The 19,739-nt window shown below is 38.9% G+C and overlaps 1 protein-coding gene across 2 annotated transcripts in view; it reads left to right on the forward strand.

Moving 5' to 3' along the window:
* dgkza (diacylglycerol kinase, zeta a) overlaps positions 1-19,739 on the forward strand; it is a 99,982-nt gene that overhangs the window by 44,042 nt on the left and 36,201 nt on the right. For both annotated transcript variants that reach the window (XM_053492220.1, XM_053492221.1), the window contains 10 exons: positions 1-79; positions 208-263; positions 725-787; positions 2,095-2,168; positions 2,258-2,369; positions 3,007-3,206; positions 3,703-3,803; positions 11,425-11,504; positions 16,265-16,309; positions 17,218-17,287. In XM_053492220.1, the coding sequence (XP_053348195.1) occupies positions 1-79; positions 208-263; positions 725-787; positions 2,095-2,168; positions 2,258-2,369; positions 3,007-3,206; positions 3,703-3,803; positions 11,425-11,504; positions 16,265-16,309; positions 17,218-17,287 (880 nt within the window). The remainder of the gene's footprint in view (positions 80-207; positions 264-724; positions 788-2,094; positions 2,169-2,257; positions 2,370-3,006; positions 3,207-3,702; positions 3,804-11,424; positions 11,505-16,264; positions 16,310-17,217; positions 17,288-19,739) is intronic.

The raw sequence follows: 19,739 nt of genomic DNA on the forward strand, positions 1-19,739 counted from the left end.
CTTCCCCTAGATGTTTTTAATAACTATTTCAGCCTGGGCTTTGATGCTCATGTAACTCTGGGGTTTCATGAGTCTCGAGGTTTGTGGAATAGTATCAATCTCACTTTAGAATAGTGTGTGTGTGTGTGTGTGTGTGTGTGTGTGTGTGTGTGGGCAGGTTGACTGGCACTAATTGAAACACTGTCTTTTGTATCTTTTTTTTCCCAGAGGCGAACCCAGAAAAATTCAACAGTCGCTTCAGAAACAAGATGTTCTATGCTGGAGTGAGTGCGACAAGAAAAGACGTCCTTCTATCACACACAAAAACACAATCACCAGCGGGCTTTTAGTCACACATCTTTTTAAAACAGTCAAAGCGATTGTGAGGAAACGCACGTCGAACAGTGCCAGATGTCTCATGCTGTAAATCGCTCGTGTACCGCACACTCTTATATAAAAACCATGTCAGATTCAGGAATCTGATTGTATAGTACTGTTCTGTAGCGGCGCATCTCCGGCATAACATCAGTCACAAGGAATTCTATACTGCTGTGAAAAGCGGCAATTCTGACTTATATTTAGTGTTAAGAAGATTTTTTTTTTATATGTGGCCAGGGAACAAATGTTTACAGCTGTTAGAATAAAAGGGATAAAAGAAACAGATGTTGTTGTGTTGTAGTAATTGCAGTGGCCCTCATGATAAGGGTTAATCCACCTGATGTGGATTTATTTTCCTGTTTTTCAGACTGCTTTCTCAGACTTCCTTATGGGGAGCTCAAAAGATTTGGCCAAACACATTAAAGTGGTGGTAAGTTACCCAGCTCTTATACTCTCATATCTGAGAACTTTTTCTAAAGACTTAATTTACAGATTATGGGAATGTCCTTGTGGGAAAATTTAGCTGGTGCTAATGAAGAAAAAGGTCATTGGTTGAATTGTTTCTGTTGGCGGTAACCTTACAAATTTATCTGATATACTAGAGAAATCAGTGGACATTCAATGATTAGCTGGAACATTAAAACCAATGCTGTGTGTACAATAGGTCCACCTTGTGCCACGAAAATATCTCTGAGACACTGCGGCATGAACCTCTAATGGTGAAATGTGATATCTGGCACCAAGTCGTTGGCAGTGAATCTCTTAAGATATGTGAGTTGCGAGACGGGCCCTCTGTTCTTCCTCCATGGATCAATTTGTTCAGTGTGGCAGGACAAATAAATGGAAAGAAAATGTTGCCATATTGCTATTTGCACACACGGTACCTCAGCAGGACATTTCCACATTGCCTCCACCTGCCTATCTTTATCCCATAGTGCATCCTGTTGCCATCTTGTGGACACACACTCTTGGCTGTACAAATAAATCATCAAACCAGGTTACTTCAGGTTACTTCCTTTGCTCCATGGTCTATCAGTGGTTTCATGGTTTCATCAGTGGACAGGGGTGTGTCCGTGGCTACGTTGCACCAAACAGCAAGTTGTGATGGGTTCTGACACCTTTCCATCATAGCCAGAAACAACTATGATGTTAATCCATAGTCCATACTGTACAGGTAGCTCTTCTATGGGAAAGGACCAGACAGACTAGCCTTCAGTCATCACTTGCATTAGTGAGCCTCGGGTGCCGATTAAACCGTTGTCCTTTCTTGTACCACCTTTGGCAGGGTCTAACAACTGCATGCCAGAAACAACTCACAAGACAAGTTGTGGAGAGGCTCCGACCCAGCTGTCTAGCCATCACAATTAGACCCTTCTCATTTAAGGACTTAATGTTCTAAGTCACCTTATGCTTGCCTAATTTTCCTGTTAACAACTATAATGAGATACTTAGTGTTATCTACTTCACGCGTCAGTGGTTTTAATCTTGACAGTACAGGTCCTATTCCAAGAATGAATAAACTCTTCAAATATTTTAAACTTAAGATTTTTAAATATTAAACCTTCATTAAACATTTCTACCTGGTAGAAATGCACAAAGGAAAAAATTGCTTCAGGAAGGATTTTTGTTTTCAGATTTATAAATTGTGGAAAATGTTATCAGGGTTTCCAAAGCTGCTGTATATACCAGATCAGGCAATGAAGCTGCTGCTGACTTGTGCTTTGTTTTCACTGACAGTGTGATGGTGTAGATTTAACATCTAAGGTTCAGGAGCTGAAGCTGCAGTGTCTGGTTTTCCTCAACATACCCAGGTAGGAAGCTCAAAATCCTCTCTCTCTTTCTCTCTCTCCTTCATGTATTTTAGTATACAGAGTCTTCAGTCTCTTCTGTTTGTGTGTAGATACTGTGCTGGCACAACACCATGGGGGAACCCAAGTGAGCACCACGACTTCGAGCCTCAGCGCCATGACGACGGTTGCATCGAGGTCATCGGCTTCACCATGACATCACTGGTACATTATTCAAGAAGCACTTCAGAATTTCGCTCAAATCTTTAGTAATTTGAGAATTTCAGATTCTCATTTGGCAAATAAGAGTAATATCATCCTAAGTCCAATGTGAAATGTCTCAAAACCGAGACAAGGCTGAATCTCAAATCCCTCTTTAAACCTTGATCAAGGGCTCCACCTGGTGTGTGGAACAAGGCATTGTACACCATACATGGTGCACTAGCTTTTAAATTTTACGCTATTTGAGATTGAACCCAGCAACCCAGAAGTTGTCCTAATGTTATAAACTAGATGTACTGATGTTCTGAAGCTAAATAAATCTTGTGAATTTCTCACACCCTTGTTAAAGAATATGTCCTGGCTGAGCAAAATTACTGGTTAAATAAACAATACATCATCATCTATTAATAATAATTGGTGCTTGTGAAGTATAAATGATGTATAGAAGCACTATCACACTTTGCTCCACAGCTGTGCTGTTTTTCAGTAAAACAGCACTCTCTCTTGTGTGATGTTTCTTACATATAGTGTATAACAGTATATAATCAAACTAAATAAAAAAAAACATAGTTCATACAATGCACTGGAAATAAACCAAAGTGTGTTTGTTATCAAAAATATATTCCTGCTGTCGTTGTAGGCAACGCTCCAGGTCGGAGGACACGGCGAGAGGCTTAATCAGTGCCGCGAGGTGACCCTGACCACCTACAAGTCAATCCCCATGCAGGTAGATGGAGAGCCGTGCAAGCTCGCACCTTCCACCATCCAAATCTCGCTCAGAAACCAGGCCAACATGGTGCAAAAAACCAAGAGGAGGACCTCTATACCACTGCTTAATGAGTGAGCTACACGACACACTCTCACACATGCGCGCACACACTCACTCACGTTCTGCTCTGTGTTTGCTAGAATGTTTAGATGCATTTTCTCGAATTTCAATCATCATAAACAGCACGACGTCCTGAATAAAATTATCACTGTACTTTATTTTTTTCTTTGTGGTTTCGTAAATGTCTTATACAATGACTTCTGCGATTAGTGTGGTATCAACAGCTTACCCTTTAATGTGTGGTAATTTACCATTACAGTGAGAATGAGGATATGGAAATGGAAGCTAATAATCTCGCTGTAATGATCATTTGTTCATGGTAGGATTCCCTGTAGTACTGACCATGTGTTTATCGTGGGCAACACACATCCTGTAATATACTGAAATATGAGAATAACAGCCAGTCGTAGAGTACATGTGTTTTACTCTGTGTCCCCTTATGTTACACTTTGTGTAACGAAAAGTGTGTGTCGGTAATCAGGCACCGTCTCTTTCCGTCTGTTACAGTCAGCAGCCGATTCCAGAAAGGTTGCGCATCCGAGTGAACCGGATCAGCATGCACGACTATGAGGATCTTCATTACCACAAAGAAAAACTTAAGGAAGCTTGTAAGTGCAAACACACAAACACACATGAACAATTATTTTAATACTCCACATTTTACATTGTTGTGTGTTTTGATTCTAATTATTTATTACAAAATTGTATTTGCGTAAAGATCCATGTTTCTTCTAGTGCTGACCGTCACATGGTAATGACATGGTAGTGTAGATTTCAGTAGGGCAGGATTTCAGAGGCGTTTCTTACTCGACATACAGTCTCTTCCAATCTAGCAGCTCAGTTTAAGCAGACACGCCTTTGTTCACATGTGTTTGTTAAAGCAGATGTGTCACCTGTGTGCAAGACAATTACAGAAGAGCTAATATTATTAACCCGAGCTGCTGATCTTTCAACACATATTCCAGCCCAAAATCTCAAAAACCAGACAAAAGGTCTGAAACTAGCCTGAATGATTCATACGCAGGAAAGGTATAATAACAATCTGCTTGATCTTAGCATCCACACCACCCCTCATTATATCTCATAATCTTTAGGAATGGCTCTGAACGTCCTAGACACACTGTCTACAATTACACCTCCGTCTGCAGAAATTAATTAGATTTCATTTTGAACTCGCCATTTGCTTTTTAAGCTTTTAAAAATGCTTTGTAAGCTTTTTAAATTTAGCATCCCAGGCATTAAGTGTGTCCTGTAAGACGCTCCTCTTTCATTAAAAATGTTAATAAAGGGTGCAGTGGCGTTCCTCCACCCAGTAGGCCTCTATTACTTATTCTTTGGATTCCCAGTTGCATTTATAACTCTGTGAACATAAATGCATCCCTGCTGATGAGCTGGCACTGCTAGTGGGACTTTCATTTCATTGCCGATTCAGCAGCTATACTGGGATTTTAGGCACTTCAGGCTCTTATACACAAGCTGTGTAATTGATGACCGTATAATCGATGCTACAGTGAATTCTGAACAAATGCACACTTCTCTTTTGCTACTTTGGAAACATTGCATCGCGTATTAATACTTCCAGCAGAGACCCTGTTCACTGTGTGCCAACACCATAAACTGCTCGTGAAAGTCCTGTGACTTTCCACCGTTAAAACAGCATGTAATAAAGCTGTCTTTATAACCATTGCTCAGTACTTACTATATGTTAACAATTTATACCAATTAATACCGAATTTGTATTTTTTACTGCATTTTATATTAAATCTGTTAAACAAATAAAATACATTTCCTTCATGCATAGACCTAGAGCACACATCATCACCCGTCATCAGTCGTCATTTTCTGACCACAGGGAAGCGGTTTACTGAATGTATTTTTTTATTTTATTTGAACATTTCCCAACCCATCGCTAAGGAGTTCAGAAATCCATGCACCACTTAGGTACAAGTTTGACATACAGTACACTAAAGCCCAGTTTATGCTTAGAGCTTTTGAAAATGCTTAAAATGAAAGCCTGGTAGTGGAATGTTTTAGTTATTTTACAGGTGATCTTATTAAAAAAACAGGATGGAGTAGGAAAAAGCTTTGTTTAAAAGTCAGTTTTAAGAGGGTCGGGTAGAAGAGATATATACGGCGGGGAAAATAAGTATTTGACACATCAGCATTTTTATCAGTAAGGGGATTTCTAAGTGGGTTATTGACACAAAATTTCCACCAGATGTAGCCATCAAGCCAAATATTCAACACAAAGAAATCAGAACATTTAAGTATACAAGTTGAGTCATAAATAAGTAAGAATTGAACATATGAAAATAACAAGGTGCATAATGGCATAGAAAGCCATGGGATCACCTGAAATCTGTCAGTATTGAGAGAGAAACCCTGCTCCATAATCAATACTAATTGCTATCAGCTGCTTTAGTCCTAATTGATGGCCTATAAAGGCTTCTCATTACCCACACAGGGAAGACTTTATGATGGGTAAAAGCAAAGAACTCTCCCAAGATCTTTGTAATCTTATCGTTGAAAAAGCATTTTGATGGGAATGGTTATAGGCGCATATCCAGAAAGCTGAATGGTCCTGTGAGCACTGTGGGGGCCATTAACCGGAAATGGAAAGAGCATCAGTTCACCATAAACCAGCCACGATCAGGTGCTCCACGTAAGATCCCTGGCCGAGGAGTCCAAAGAATAATCAGTAGAGTTCTCCAAGAAACACTCGGGCAGAACTTCAGGAAGACCTTGCATCAGCAGGTACTGTTGTTTCAAAGAAAACTATAAGAAATGCACTGAAGCGCCGTGGCATCCATGCACGCTCACCACGCAAGACTCCATTGCAGAACAAAAAGCATGTTGAGCCTCGGGTAAAGTTTGCAAAACAGCATTTGGAGAAGCCTGTGGATTATTGGGGGACTATAGTATGGTCAGATAAAAGCAAAATTGAACTTTTTTTCAGTCATTCTACACACCATGTTTGGAGAAGAAATGGCACTGCCCACCACCCAAAGAACACCATACCAACAGTTATGTGTGGGGGTTAAAGCATCATGGTTTGGGGCTGCTTTTCAGCAAGGGGTACTGGCAGACTTCATAGTATTGAAACTGAAAATGAAAAGAGGGTGGACATTTCAGCAAAACAATAATCCCAAACACAAGGCTAAGGAAATAATGAAATGGTTTTAAAGAAATAAAATCAAGTTGCCTCAATGGCCCAGCCAATCACCTGACCTAAATCCCATAGAAAATCTATGGAGAAAACTGATGATCAAAGTTCATAAATGAGGCCAAAGAAACCTTCAAGATTTAAACATCATTTGTGTGGAAGAATGAGCCAGAATCACTCCTGAGCAATGCAGACGACTGGTCTCTCCATACAAGAGGCGTCTAGAAGCTGTAATCACTAACAAAGGCTTTTCTACAAAGTACTAAAAAAAGTGTGTTCAATAGTTAATAGTTCAATAGACTTAACTCGTATACTTAAATGTTCTGATTTCTTTGCATAAATTCAATATTTGGCTTGATGGCTACATCTGGTGGAAATTTTGTGTCAATAGCCCACTTAGAAATCCCCTTACTGATAAAATGCTGATGTGTCAAATACTTATTTTCCCCCGCTGTACAGATGATATCTGTATACTGTAGACTCTATCTTATCATGCCATGGGGTAGAAAGAAAATATGTAAAAAAAAAAAAAATTATGGACTTCAGTAAGTAACTGGAGGCAAATAGTATGCCAGTTAATCATGTAAGGATAAACTTAGTATAGAGGGTAGGGTAGTGGAGAGGGTGAGGTAGAGGAAAGGGTGGGGTAGAGGAGAGAGGGTGGGGTAAAGATGATGTATGCAGGTGGTATCTGTATACTGTAGACTGTAGAGGCAGGTGGTATGCCAGTTTGTCAATTAAGTACACATGTAGTGCTGTTTCAGTCCCTGGTACAGTCTGCAATCACCACATCTGAAACTAAACTGGTTTGATGAATACTTTACGCATGCATGCACGCACGTGAACACACATGAGCTGCTTTTTAGACACCAGGTTAACACTGATTCACAAAAGGCTACCAAACTCGAACACATTCAGCACGGCACAGGGTTGTTTTAAACATGTGCTTCATGAAGATAATATGCATGTCACAGCCGCAGCTCCGAGTTGTTCGCTGGTCTGGCTTCCATTTGTGATGATCATAAAACACATCTGGCTTTTGTCTCGGGTGCTGTCACATACTCTTCACACCTCTAAAGAGCTTACACAACACTGGAAACAAACTGAGAGGGATTGAAAGAAAGACATGGAAATTGGGGAAGGGACACAGAAAGGAGAGAGAGAGAGAGAGAGAGAGAGAGAGAGAGAAAACGAACAAGCCTGAATTAAATTAGAGCATGCCTGTTCTGATGTTGCTAAGCAACCAAGCATTCCTCAGTAAAGAGCTCTCTCTCTCTGTTCTCTCCCTGATTGCGAGACTCGCAGTTCTCTAAAAGCAATCTTATCATTGCTCATATTAATATAATGGCTGACAAATCACTAAAGACAAGGCTAAATTAGAGAACCTCCTACTGGCAAATCATGAACAACTTCTTCCACCACGACAGAAGTAAACCCAGTTCAACTTGGCTGTTCCTCTTACATTTACCTATTTGACTGGAGCTTTAATTCAGAGTGACATAACCAGCGAGGCAGATATAATCCAATCCAAGAAAGGGGCTTACAGTGAAAAAAAAGAGAGAGAGAGAGAGAGAGAGAGCGCGAGAGAAAGTGTGTCGCACAGCCTAGTGCATCGTTTCAAAATGCCAGAGCCACTGTACTGCTTTTAGTTCGAGTTTGACACACAACACACCTGAGCAAGTTAGTGGTTCACACATTACAATGTTTTTTATGGATGAACCAAGGGCATTAACAGTACATCTGGATCCAGAACACCAATTATCACCCCAGAAGTAATAAGAGTTAGATAAAATTTTTCCCTAAAAATTTATGGATTTTTAAACTTAATAACACCAAATAAGCATTTATACTTATGCTAGTATACTACAGTACACGTGCAAGTTTCCACTGAAACAAGTGTAGCTCCATGAAGCCGGTCCAACATATTTATTGGAAACAGCAAGCTGAACATGTCTTAGTACTTCAGAGTGCTACAAACTATAAACTAGACAGACAAAGTCAGTAAGACAGTAAACGATATAGTCAGAGAAGTTGAAAAAACCTGCCAGTGTTTAAATGATTTCCTGCTGATGGTGAAACAGAGCTGTTTGGCTTCCAGGCTCTGATGTATTCAAGCTTACTTTTTTTTATATATATTTTTTTTATCTAAAAATACAACACGGCATTTATCGTTTGCTTTATCTGCTCTAAACGTCTAAAAGGCCAGAGCTGCTGTGAGCTCAGCCAGCTGTTGAGTTCTGGTCGGTCTCAGGTATTTTCCATTAGGAGTCTCCTTTTAGAAACGTCTCTGCGATGAAGTCCAAATCGAGCAGTGCATTAGTTTCAAGCAAGTGGGATATAATGGGCTCTGTGAAAAGAAAAATTGCTTCCATTAATCAAAAATGCAATATCTATTGATTAGTATGCCGTTTCCTGCTTGTGATGAGAAAACAAACCTTTATAAACTGCTTGGTAACAGTATAAGTGCTTTCTCCCAGCGTTATCTTGCTCTCTTGGAATTGGTCTCCTGAAAACGATCTAAATTCCCACCCTGTTTTTTGTTTTTTGTTTTACAAAAATGCAGTAGTAAATGTCATGAGCAAACAAACCTTTGCCCAAGGGAATTGCTTTGATAATATCAACAGCAGCAACAGGCTCTGGGTATTATTTCTTCAATCCAGCATATAGCCCTTTTCATTTCCCTCAGCTGAATTTTAATTAATTTTTAATAGAATTTAAACCTTGTAAGTAAATAGGATGTGTTTTCGGGAGTGTACAAATCAGTAGCCCGGGACACACAGATTTGTTCTATATATATATATATATATATATATATATATATATATATATATATATAAAATATTTATTTATTTATTTATTTACTTACTTACTTACTTACTTACTTACAGTGCAAATGTACTGAACGTAGTTGCATGTTGGGCAAGAAGATTCATCAGCCAGAAAAAAATACTTTTTCCGTCTGCAAAGCATTTGAGACACATAGTGACCGCGATCTGTCATCTTGTGTCGTTCTCGCACTTTTTTCTATCTGCAAATCTTCCTAACCCATTTATAAACACTTGACCAACCTTCCACTTTAACTTCCTCAGAAAGCAAAGTTGTTGCACAGTTATTTACCTTTATCATAATTTATTTTTATCTTATACAGTCCAAATAAAACAAACAGTCAAAAAATTTGTAATGTGGCTGCGTAGTACAGTGAAACCTTGGATTGCGAGTGTTTTGCAAGACAAGCAAAAATTTAGAAAACATTTTAACTTAATAAATGAGCAAGGTCTTGTAGTACGAGCAGTACGTATACACGGTTTTTTAGCGGAGTGTTATGTGATCACACCTTTTTTTAAATTTGTTTGTTTCTCTTTTTCTCTCTTTTTCTCTCTCTCTCTCGCTCTCTCTCTCAAAGCGGGATTGTGAGTAATTCCTCAGTCCTAGTGCGCATGTGTCCCTCATATAGTCAACATCTGTGTGCGTAAAGCATTTTTTTAATTCTGTAGTGTAGTAACTGTTTTTTAGTACCTGTACTGGAACAACCCAAAGATCAAGGTTAAAAAGGCTATAGCAGTGCGAGTGATGATTCTGTTTAACGACCATGCAATGTCATATTTCCACGAAATCCTCAAAAGAAGGAAAAAGCAAATGTCTTGAGACGGGTCCTTGTTAAAGTCGCACAAAAAAAGTTGAACCAACATATATTTATATTTTGTATTAATTATTTCATATAAGTATTTTTGGGTTGTGGAATGAATCATCAGAGTTTCCTTTATTTCTTATGGTAAGATTTACTTTGATATATACAAGTGCTTTGAATTTGAAGCACAGATCCGGAATAAAGTATGCTCGCACTCCAAGGTTTAACTGTATTTCTTTTTTGTTCATTTATATGAATGTCTGTTCAGGGGAAGTAGTTGTGCTACGACGATTATTTTGCTGAACTTATTCTACTCAATAACGAGTGGTGCGGGGTATGATTGCTACTGTATATTCTACATTTCTTATATAACTATGAATAAATTCTAGTATAAATGTAATGTCATGGACAGCCAGACTGACTGTATAGTCGGATGTTTTATACTGTAGGATGTACATTTGCTATTATATTGTGTCTTCTGCCTACAAGGCACAGGGATCACTATCTGTTGTCTTGGGTCGGCATCATCATCAGACTTTTTCCCCTATCCATAACTAAACCATTTGTTGGAATTTGGCCAAACCTTTTTAAGGACGTATAGATGTACACTAACTATTTAAATTTTAAGTAAAAAGTAACATGTTCAGTGCACAGACGAAAAACATGTCCTGAGATGAATTTTGGTCTTTTGATACAAAGTTTTTATTTGTAAGCATAATATGCTTCACTGTGTTGCAAAGCACCTCAATGCATCAACAACAGCATGTGCTGTCTGTTATGAATCTCGCCACCTGCTGCTCCATACACAGGCCGAGGTGTGATCTGCCTGACATAAGAAAGACTTCAACTAGATGGGTTAACAAGCATTAACAAGCAAGTATTTTGGAAACTGAAACAAAATAATGTGGAGAGTAAAACTGTTATGTAAACTACTACTCCTCACAAAACACACACATGTGTGTACTGTAAGTAAAAATAATGAAAATAATGAAAATAATGAAAAGTGTCTAGACAGGCTCATAGCTTTACATGCAAAAACACTGTGTGCTACATAAGACACTTTAGAGAAGCATGCGTGTCTTATGTACTAATCTTAACGTTATTCATTTTGTTAGTTTGTGTTGATGCGCTTTACTGACTAGCTCCATACACACCGTACAGTACATTGTTACATTGCGTCCATCAAGCACTTTGTAGTCTAGTCAGTTTCCAGGCAACCGAAACATGAAACTGGACAGCACGCTGGACAGCTGGATGGTCCACGCTAACAAACATGTGATCTGTCCATCACTAGTGGTGTTCTTGCCTTTATACACTGGAAAGCACACACAGAAACACACACACCATTTATCAAGCGAATAATTGAATTCTTTTTTTTTTTTTTTTTTAATTTTATCCTCTTTTCTTATGTTGCTCCCCCTCTTTCTTTATCTCTTAGCAATCCCACTGGGGCTGATCGTCATCCCTGGAGACAGTGACCTGGAAACGTGTCGAGTCCAGATTGAGAAACTGCAAGAGGTAAAAAAAAAAAAGAGTGAGAAGGTGGGAAGAAAGGAGAGATGAAAAGCAGGATGAAGGGATAGTGAATCTTATTAATGGGTGAAGAGAGAGCAACGATGCAGTTCAAAGGAATGTCAAAAAAGAGTAAAGCAGAGAAGGGATTAAAGGAGCTAAAATGATAGTGATTTTGCTGGCGACGGAAGAAGAAAATAAGAAAAAATTGTCGTTTATGAGAAAAAATAACTAGTTATAGGAAAGAGTGAGTCTCGATCTAAGAGACAGCCATGATGTGCTAGCTAGTTTTGCATGCATGCCATTCAGGACAGTGAAACTTTTTTTTAATGTTAAGCTTTGCTTCAACAAACACTGCTGGCTCTGTTCCTCACTTTTTCTTTTATTTGTTTTTCTTTTTTGGCCTAGAATAGGTATTTTTACTAAATAACTGATTAAGTAATAGGCACCTCAACGCTCAAACCCACATGCGTCGAAGTGCACAAGACGCCTACAGCGTGTGGCAGTATTCACCTAAATGTTAGAGCAGCAACTCATCAGGAAAGAAGAGATGAAAATACACCTACAACCTTCAACCTTTTTTCCCTGGTGGTATTCTGACTCGCCTCCTGTGCTTCCATGGTTACCGCATCTTGCACTAAGCCTGGCTGTTAATTTTAATATTTTTTTTTTTACCCACAAGCACTCTCCTCATTTAACAAAAAAACAAAAAAAACAAATACCTTGCCAGATTTTGTAAAATGGACAGGACTATTCAGCAAATCTGTGAACTGCAGGTCAGTAACACTAGGGTTATGTAGTTTGGTTTCTTCAGATAGTCTGAAAGAAAGAAATGGTGCTCTCAGAGTGCAATAATGATGGTAGGTGTGTTTGCATCTTGTTGTAAGAAGAAAATATTTAGAAAAAGGAAAATAAAAAGTTAAAGGGCATTTTTTTGGCATCTTGCTTTGAGCAAAATATTACGTTAGGAGAATATTATAGAGTCCCACTGTAGTTAAGCTAGTCTGAGAACAAGAGCATCAATGTGAAGCTGTTTTTCGAGCTGCCAACACTGTAGATATGTATTATAATACATACAGTACTTCTCAAACATGAATATATTAGTTGAGTCACAATAGATACTACAGACAGCAAACGCCATAATTATTCACACTAATCACTGTCTGTGATGCTGTGAATGCTGTGTCAGATTAGTGTAAGTGATTATCATATTTATTTTATTCCAATATTATAAAATAAAAAAGCATGTCATGCAACAGTTCTGACCGAGTGATCTGATTGGATGAGAGGCGTTGTGGTTATATGGAGTATACAGTAACAGCACTGAGATGTTTAACTTAATGTATTACTCCACGTCACAGGTCTTCTAACAATCGTTAATCACTCTAACTATCGGCCGCAGCAAGTGTGAGAGTAGGTCTGTACAGTCTGTACGCAATAGTGAGGAGAGAGCAGCTGCCTGTCAAAACCACATTCAAAACCAGTCAGCAAGAAAACACATTTGATAACGTCATGTCATCTTAAACAACACTTTCGTTTCCAAGTTGTTCCAAATCATCTCTGAACTGTGTTATTCTGTAAATCAAGTTATGCAACAATTCTGATCTGATTGGATGAGAGGCGTTTCACAAGTGACGATATAGACTATAACAGCACTGAGACTATGCATCACTCCACATTATGGTTGTTGTATCGCGGCATGGGTGAGAATAGGTCTGTACAGTTAGTGAGATGAGAGCAGCTTCCTGCCGAGTTTGGCAGTTACACATTCAAAACCAGTCACAGACACATATTCAAAACTAGTCACAGAAGCCCTTTTAGCTGGAAAACACATATGATAACGTTATATCATCCTAAACAACACTGTGATCTTAGTAATTGCTTGAAAGCTGTTCAGAATCACCTCTCAAGCATTCCTGTTGTTCTTTTTATGGGTAACGTGAGCTACAAAGCTAATTGGCTACTAACACAAGGCTGAATCCCAAATCTTTTTCTAAATCCTGATCAAGTGCCCTACTTGGAGCACTACTTAGGTTAATGAAACTAGAATTTAATTTAACACTACTGTATTTGGGATTAAAACCCGCAGCCCTGATATTTAAAACTGGAACTGCAAAAAACCTCCATGCTTTATTCTCCTCACTTTTTAGCTCCATAGTACCGGTAAAGAATTCAAATTTACTTACTGTACACACCAGGTTAATTACACCAAAGGTTGGTCAAAAACAAAATAACTTCTTAAATAATCCAACAAATCATAATATGTTAATAATAAATGTTAGTGGAACCATTATACAATCTTATGCAAAAGTTTAGGCACCCCTTGATAAATAACATATTTTGGTGTTTTCTTTTAATTGAAAAGATGTTAACACAGTCTCTCTTGGAAATAGAAAAAAATGCACAGTATTTTCAACAAACATTGATTCATAGTTACTTCTTTTGCTATAAATTATTATGCACTGTGCAAGAGTTTGGGCATTCTGAGAGTTCCAGAGTCTCAGATTCTTTTTTTATAAGATTTCAGACCTTAATCAGCTTGTTAGATCTGATGCATGGCAGCAGCTGTCAGTAGTAAATGCCAATTTCAAAGCTTTACAAATACTTTGACTCTTTAAATCTTTTTAATAAAAAAATATCACCAAAATCTGTTATTTATCAAGGGGTGCCTAAACCCGTTTGTATAAGACTATATAAAAGCTGTGCTGATATTCGGAACAACGGCATTCCCTGTCATGTGATATTGCTTAAATATATTCCGAGCACAGTTTCAGAGGCTATTTTTTTATTACCAGCATGTGTGTACATTTTCACAAGGAAGACAAGCATGTTAATTTTTCCGGCTTAACCAGAGAGCATGACAGCATGACAACGCTGCCAGCTGTTCTAAAAACATGTTCAAATGGAGTACTTGTATCACACTCACACAAACATACACACACACACACATATTCCTGCCAGAGCAAGCTTTTCATTACTTTAATGTACTGTATTTTCTCTATCAAGTCGTTGGCACTTGTTCATACACATTTACAGAGAGAGCTTGCTCTTTTTCACTGGAAAAGCTTTTACTTTCGAGAAAAAAGGCTCCCAAATGTTTCCTGCTTCCTTTGCCTGTCTTGCCTCGTTGATACACACTTCCAGACTCTTCTTAATTGGTCATTCAGCTCTCCAAGGACATCCCAGGGTTTCTCGGTTGCCTTCACGTATACCCCAGTGTTCCTCGCCAAGTCCGAAATCCGTGTTCTGATCGTCCAAGTGTTGCTTAAAGTTACACATACGAGCCTAATTAGTCGGACATTCTGATTTATCCTGTTTATATCATTAATTCCGTAGAGTCCTGTTACATAAAACTGAATACGGATGAGAATGATTAAATTTTTTTAAAGAAAGATAAGTTCAAGCAGAAGCAGCAGTTTTGTGAAAGCTTCTCTGTAAAAGGTTTGTACTTTTATGCACGCAAGGGGGAAGAAAGTCCTTACTAATCTGCCCAGAATGAAATGATTATATGTTGTAATACTGATTACAACACGAACCGTTCATGGAATTGAACCCATTTGTAGGCTTGATGTTTCAGTCAGCTAATAATAGACCATGATGTAGACCATAATTAAAAATCTTTGTTCTATTTTTATATGATTCAAATTATTTAAAATGAGTGAGCCGGTTAATATTTTGAGTTTCGTGTCACTTAGAGTGTTTTAAATATAGGAGTGTGCACACACACACATACATACACACACACACGCACACAAATCCTTCCCTGCTGATGTTAATCAAGAACCCCAGGCGGTAAATAGGGTGTGAAATGTGTTGCTATTAGAGGTTTCTGAAGTGCAGCTGAGTATTTATTTGATAATTCATTTTTGCATACTCTCTCTCTTTCTCTCTATCTCTGTCTCTCTCTCTCCCACTCTTTCTCACCTTCTCTCTCACTTTCTCTATGTCTCGCTTTCAACTTTTTCTATTTCAATTTTCCTCTGTCTCTCTCTCTTCTATTTCTCTTCATTCTTATGTCTTGCTCTCTTATGCTTTCCATTTCCGTCCTGTCTGTCTTTGTTTTATTTCTCTTTTTTACCTTTACTTTCTCTCTTGTGCTCTCTCTTTCTCCTATTTCTCTTTTTTCCTACTCTGTCTTGCTCTCTTGTGCTTTCTCACTCTTTCTCTCTCTCCCCCTCTCTCTCTCTTTCTTTTTCACTTTTACTCATTTTTCTCTTTTACTCATTATTTCTCTTTTATACATTCTCTGTCTCTTTCTCACTCCTATTTCTCTTTACTTCTTTCTCTCTCTTTGTCTCTTGTGATCTTTCTCTCTCTTCTTTTCCTCCTGTCTATTTCTCTCATGCTCTCACACTTTTTTTGTTTCTCTTTTAATCCTTCTCTCTCTGGCTCTCTCACACACACACACACACAAACAAACATTTTCACATGAACAGCTCTTCAAACCTGTTCAGATCCTAGCACTGCATTCATCTCGTGTGTGTGTGTGTGTGTGTGTGTGTGTGTGTGTGTGTGTGTGTGTGTGTGTGTGTGTGTGTGTGTGTGTGTGTGTGTGTGTATGTACGGTATGTGTTTCTGTCTGTGTCCTGTTTAAGTATCTCTCCATACATGTTGTGCTAAACCGCCTGTACTTATACAGATAATATATGTACATAACAGATTCTGTAGACAAGAGTTGTGTGTTTAATCAGGCTTTGTTGGAATTTGCGTGTGTGTGTGTGCGTGTGCGTGTGCGTGTGTATTTTGGGATCTCTTTTATCCTGCAGGATTTTGTCCCTTGTCAACCATCTCTCCAGCGAGTGATGCTGCAGGTGGGTGAAATAGCTAGAAAGCGAAGCAGACCTGGAGCAATCTCAGGAACAAGCCTGGAAAACAAAAAGCCATTATTGTTCATAGAGGGACGCAGTCAGACGCAAGCGACAGTTTGATTGAACACAAAGGAGCTTGTTGAAGCAGAAGATCTGTGCTCCTGACTGTGACTCTCAGGATATTTGCTGGATGTTTTCTATTCCTCTGAGTAAGAGTCTGAATTGGAAAACAGATGTTTGTCTTTCAGGAGGGAGGAGAGAAAAAAAAGAAAAGCGTTTCCGTTCGGGCTCAAGCAGAGCGTAATCTCTTCCCTGGTTTTTCTCCCCCTCCTTCCACCCCCCACACCGCCCCTCAGTGCTGCCTCAGAATCCATGCTCTGCTCCTGCTCTTACACCCACACATGAATAATTACTCCGCAAGCAGAACTTCCTGGGTTTTTAAATCTGATTTAAAACACTTCAGTACTTCGCATTAACAGTGGTAGTGTATTAAATAGTACATCTACCGAATAATGTATCACTCCGTCCTTCCTCCTTGTTCCTAAGGGCTCCTCAGGTGTGATTAGTGTTGTGTATCAGATGAGGAATTTGCCTGCGCTGTGTCTTATTGTGTTGTGTATGTGTTGCATCAAGGCTTCTGCATGTATTCATGTGGTGTCAAGTGTTAGTATAGTGTTGGATCAACAACGTGGCTCCTCTTTGCCTTTTTTTTTCTCTTTTTTTGAATCCTTGAACTATGAGCTGCTGTTAGTCAGATGCGTGTTACCATTGAACGGAGGTTAGAGCATGCTAGTTAAGCAAAGCTGTTTAGATTCAGGAAGTAGTACAAAGCTAAAACATACTTGCTATACTATACACAAGAAAGAAATAAGAAATAATTTTCTTTTCTTTTTCCCCCTGTTGTCTTGCAGGCAGGCGATGAGACCAAGTCCAAAACACTGTCATGTCAGAGATTGTCACCAAAGTGGTGCTTTCTGGACTGTAAGTAATTCTTGTCTTTCATGCATTGCGGTCATTGTTTTTTTTTTTTTTTTTTTTTGGAAACCAGCCTGAATTCTTTGGTTGTTCCTTCTTTCTTCTTCTTCTTCTTTTTTTTATTTCCTCAATTGTTTTGTTTGTGGGTTTTTTTTGTGTCCGTTTTATGCTGTTGTTCTATTCTCATATTTATCATGATGCTTTTAAAAAAAAAAAAATTTAACCCTGGTGTAAAAGTGGTCATTTCTAAAGGATACATGTTGATATTACATGGTGCTTGATCAGATCAGCGCTACAACGTGAGGACAATGAAAGAGAGCATCGTGTTATGTAAATATTACAAACTCCTCAGCTTCTCCAGAGGTGGTATAACATGACGGCCTTGTCTCACCGTCTTGGCCTTGAAAAAAAAATAGCAAGCTTGCTCAGTGGCCCAACCGTAATTAAATAAAGGTTAAGAAAGGTTCAAATGGAAGAGAGAATATTCACTGACATTTCTGCCCTAATGAGCAGGCCATTACTCAGCCAGCATTACTGACAGAGAAGGGGAAGTTCGAGGAGGAGACAGAAGCAGAGAGGGAGACATTCTGTTTTCGTAGACTAATTAGATGTCTGACATGATGGACTCGATAGGGTGTTCTCCCCCTGCCATCTCCAGACTGCCACTAATTCCACCCATCTCTCATAGAGCAAAAGCCATGGAAAGACACACACACACACACACACACGCACACACGCACAAATTAACTGTTGATTCTACAGCATGAAATAGGATTTTTCTAATTCCATGGAAACAGACCTCAGACGAACCTGACAATGTACACTGACCAGAACCCTTTAAGCCAATAGCAGCATTTTTTTTTTTTCCAGAACCATTAGAGCAAAAACCACCCCTCTGGCCAGAACCATTAAGCCAATCTCCACACTCCTCTCCTGAACACTCTCTCCCTGTGCAGAAATCTTTTAGCCCTGTTTTACAGAATCCTAAAAGCCACTGCTTACTACTATCTGCTGCTATGTACAAAAATATTCTGGGCAAATCAACTCTGCTTTTCTGAATGTACAGTATAGCTAGCAGAATCTCGACCCAGAATCACTTTTTTTTTTTTTTTTTTTAAGAAATGTTAACTTTGTCCAAAACTGTTAGACAACACCAGCCATGGCTTTCAACATTACAGTCAACACTGCACTACCTCAACAACTACCAGTCCAAATTCATGATAGAACCTTTATGGCCAGCAGTATCTACCATTAAACATCTGCTACATGCTAAACAGAGCATAATTAATCGTTTGAGGGTAAAGACTTATGCTCAAGGAGCATTGATGGCTTAGATCTAACCTCACTTGCTTCTGATCAGCAGAACATCCCAAAGCCTTAACCACTGAGCCAGCAGGTCTCCCCGTACCTGAGTGGGTGTCTTCAGCCAGAATCTTATCTGCCAACCTGACCCAAGCAACTCCTTACTCCGAGGCTTCTGCAGAGCCCCATTCTCTTTCTCCAGCCAGAACAAAAGCCACTCCTCTGGCACACTCTTTTAAAGCCTAGTGCACACTACATGATTTTTCCAGGCATTAACTTGTTTAGGAGACTACACCTTCCCGCTCGGTGGCTTCTACACCCCTCTCCCTCTCTCTCCCTCTTTCTCTCTCTGTCTCGGCAAAGCTTTTTAGGCAGACCCATTACACCAAACACAATTTTGTCACTGCGGTGTTGTAACATCACCCACATTTAGAATCTCCATTCATGTAAAGCACACCTACTGTACTGTATCAGACACACATGGATCCGTCAAAAGATTTCATTTGAATTGCAGATGAACGGTGGAGTTATTAAAATAAATGTTTTTGTATGGGTGTGTGTTTAAGTATTTGCACTTTTTTAATTGTAGGCCCTCATTTTGAACATCCAATTCCTTTGCTGATTGATGCAAAGAGATGGAACCAGTTCTCTCTCTCTCTCTCTCTCTTTCTCTCTCTTTCTTTCTCACACACAGACACACACACACACACAGACACACACACACACACACACACACACACACACAGATTGTTTGTGTCATTGGGATTGTAAAGGTAAATTGTAATCAGGGCCCATGAGAGCAGACAATACTGCATATAAACCTAGGTACAGTATTGTAGATGTAATGTAAAAATAGTCTTAGTACAGATCAAGTATTTAACCTATTTATATCTATATAACAAAGAAAATGTGCTCTGAGGTTCAGGGTGCTAGAGTAAACAAGTGTTTATTCAACCAACAGCATTCTATCTGAAATTCTTCCTGGCTTTATTTACTCTTTCGCCGTGGAATCGAATTGATGCTGTGCTTTCTGCCCGACTGAGAAGAGAAATGAATGAAAGAATGAAAAGCCTGCTCACTTAAATGTGATGAAGTACACAGAATTTGTGTCTGTTCAAAGCTATTCAGCTAATTTGGCAATTTTAATTTTAATCCT

This window comes from Clarias gariepinus, chromosome 3 (genome assembly GCF_024256425.1).
Source record: "Clarias gariepinus isolate MV-2021 ecotype Netherlands chromosome 3, CGAR_prim_01v2, whole genome shotgun sequence".
In the NCBI taxonomy this organism is placed as follows: domain Eukaryota; kingdom Metazoa; phylum Chordata; class Actinopteri; order Siluriformes; family Clariidae; genus Clarias; species Clarias gariepinus.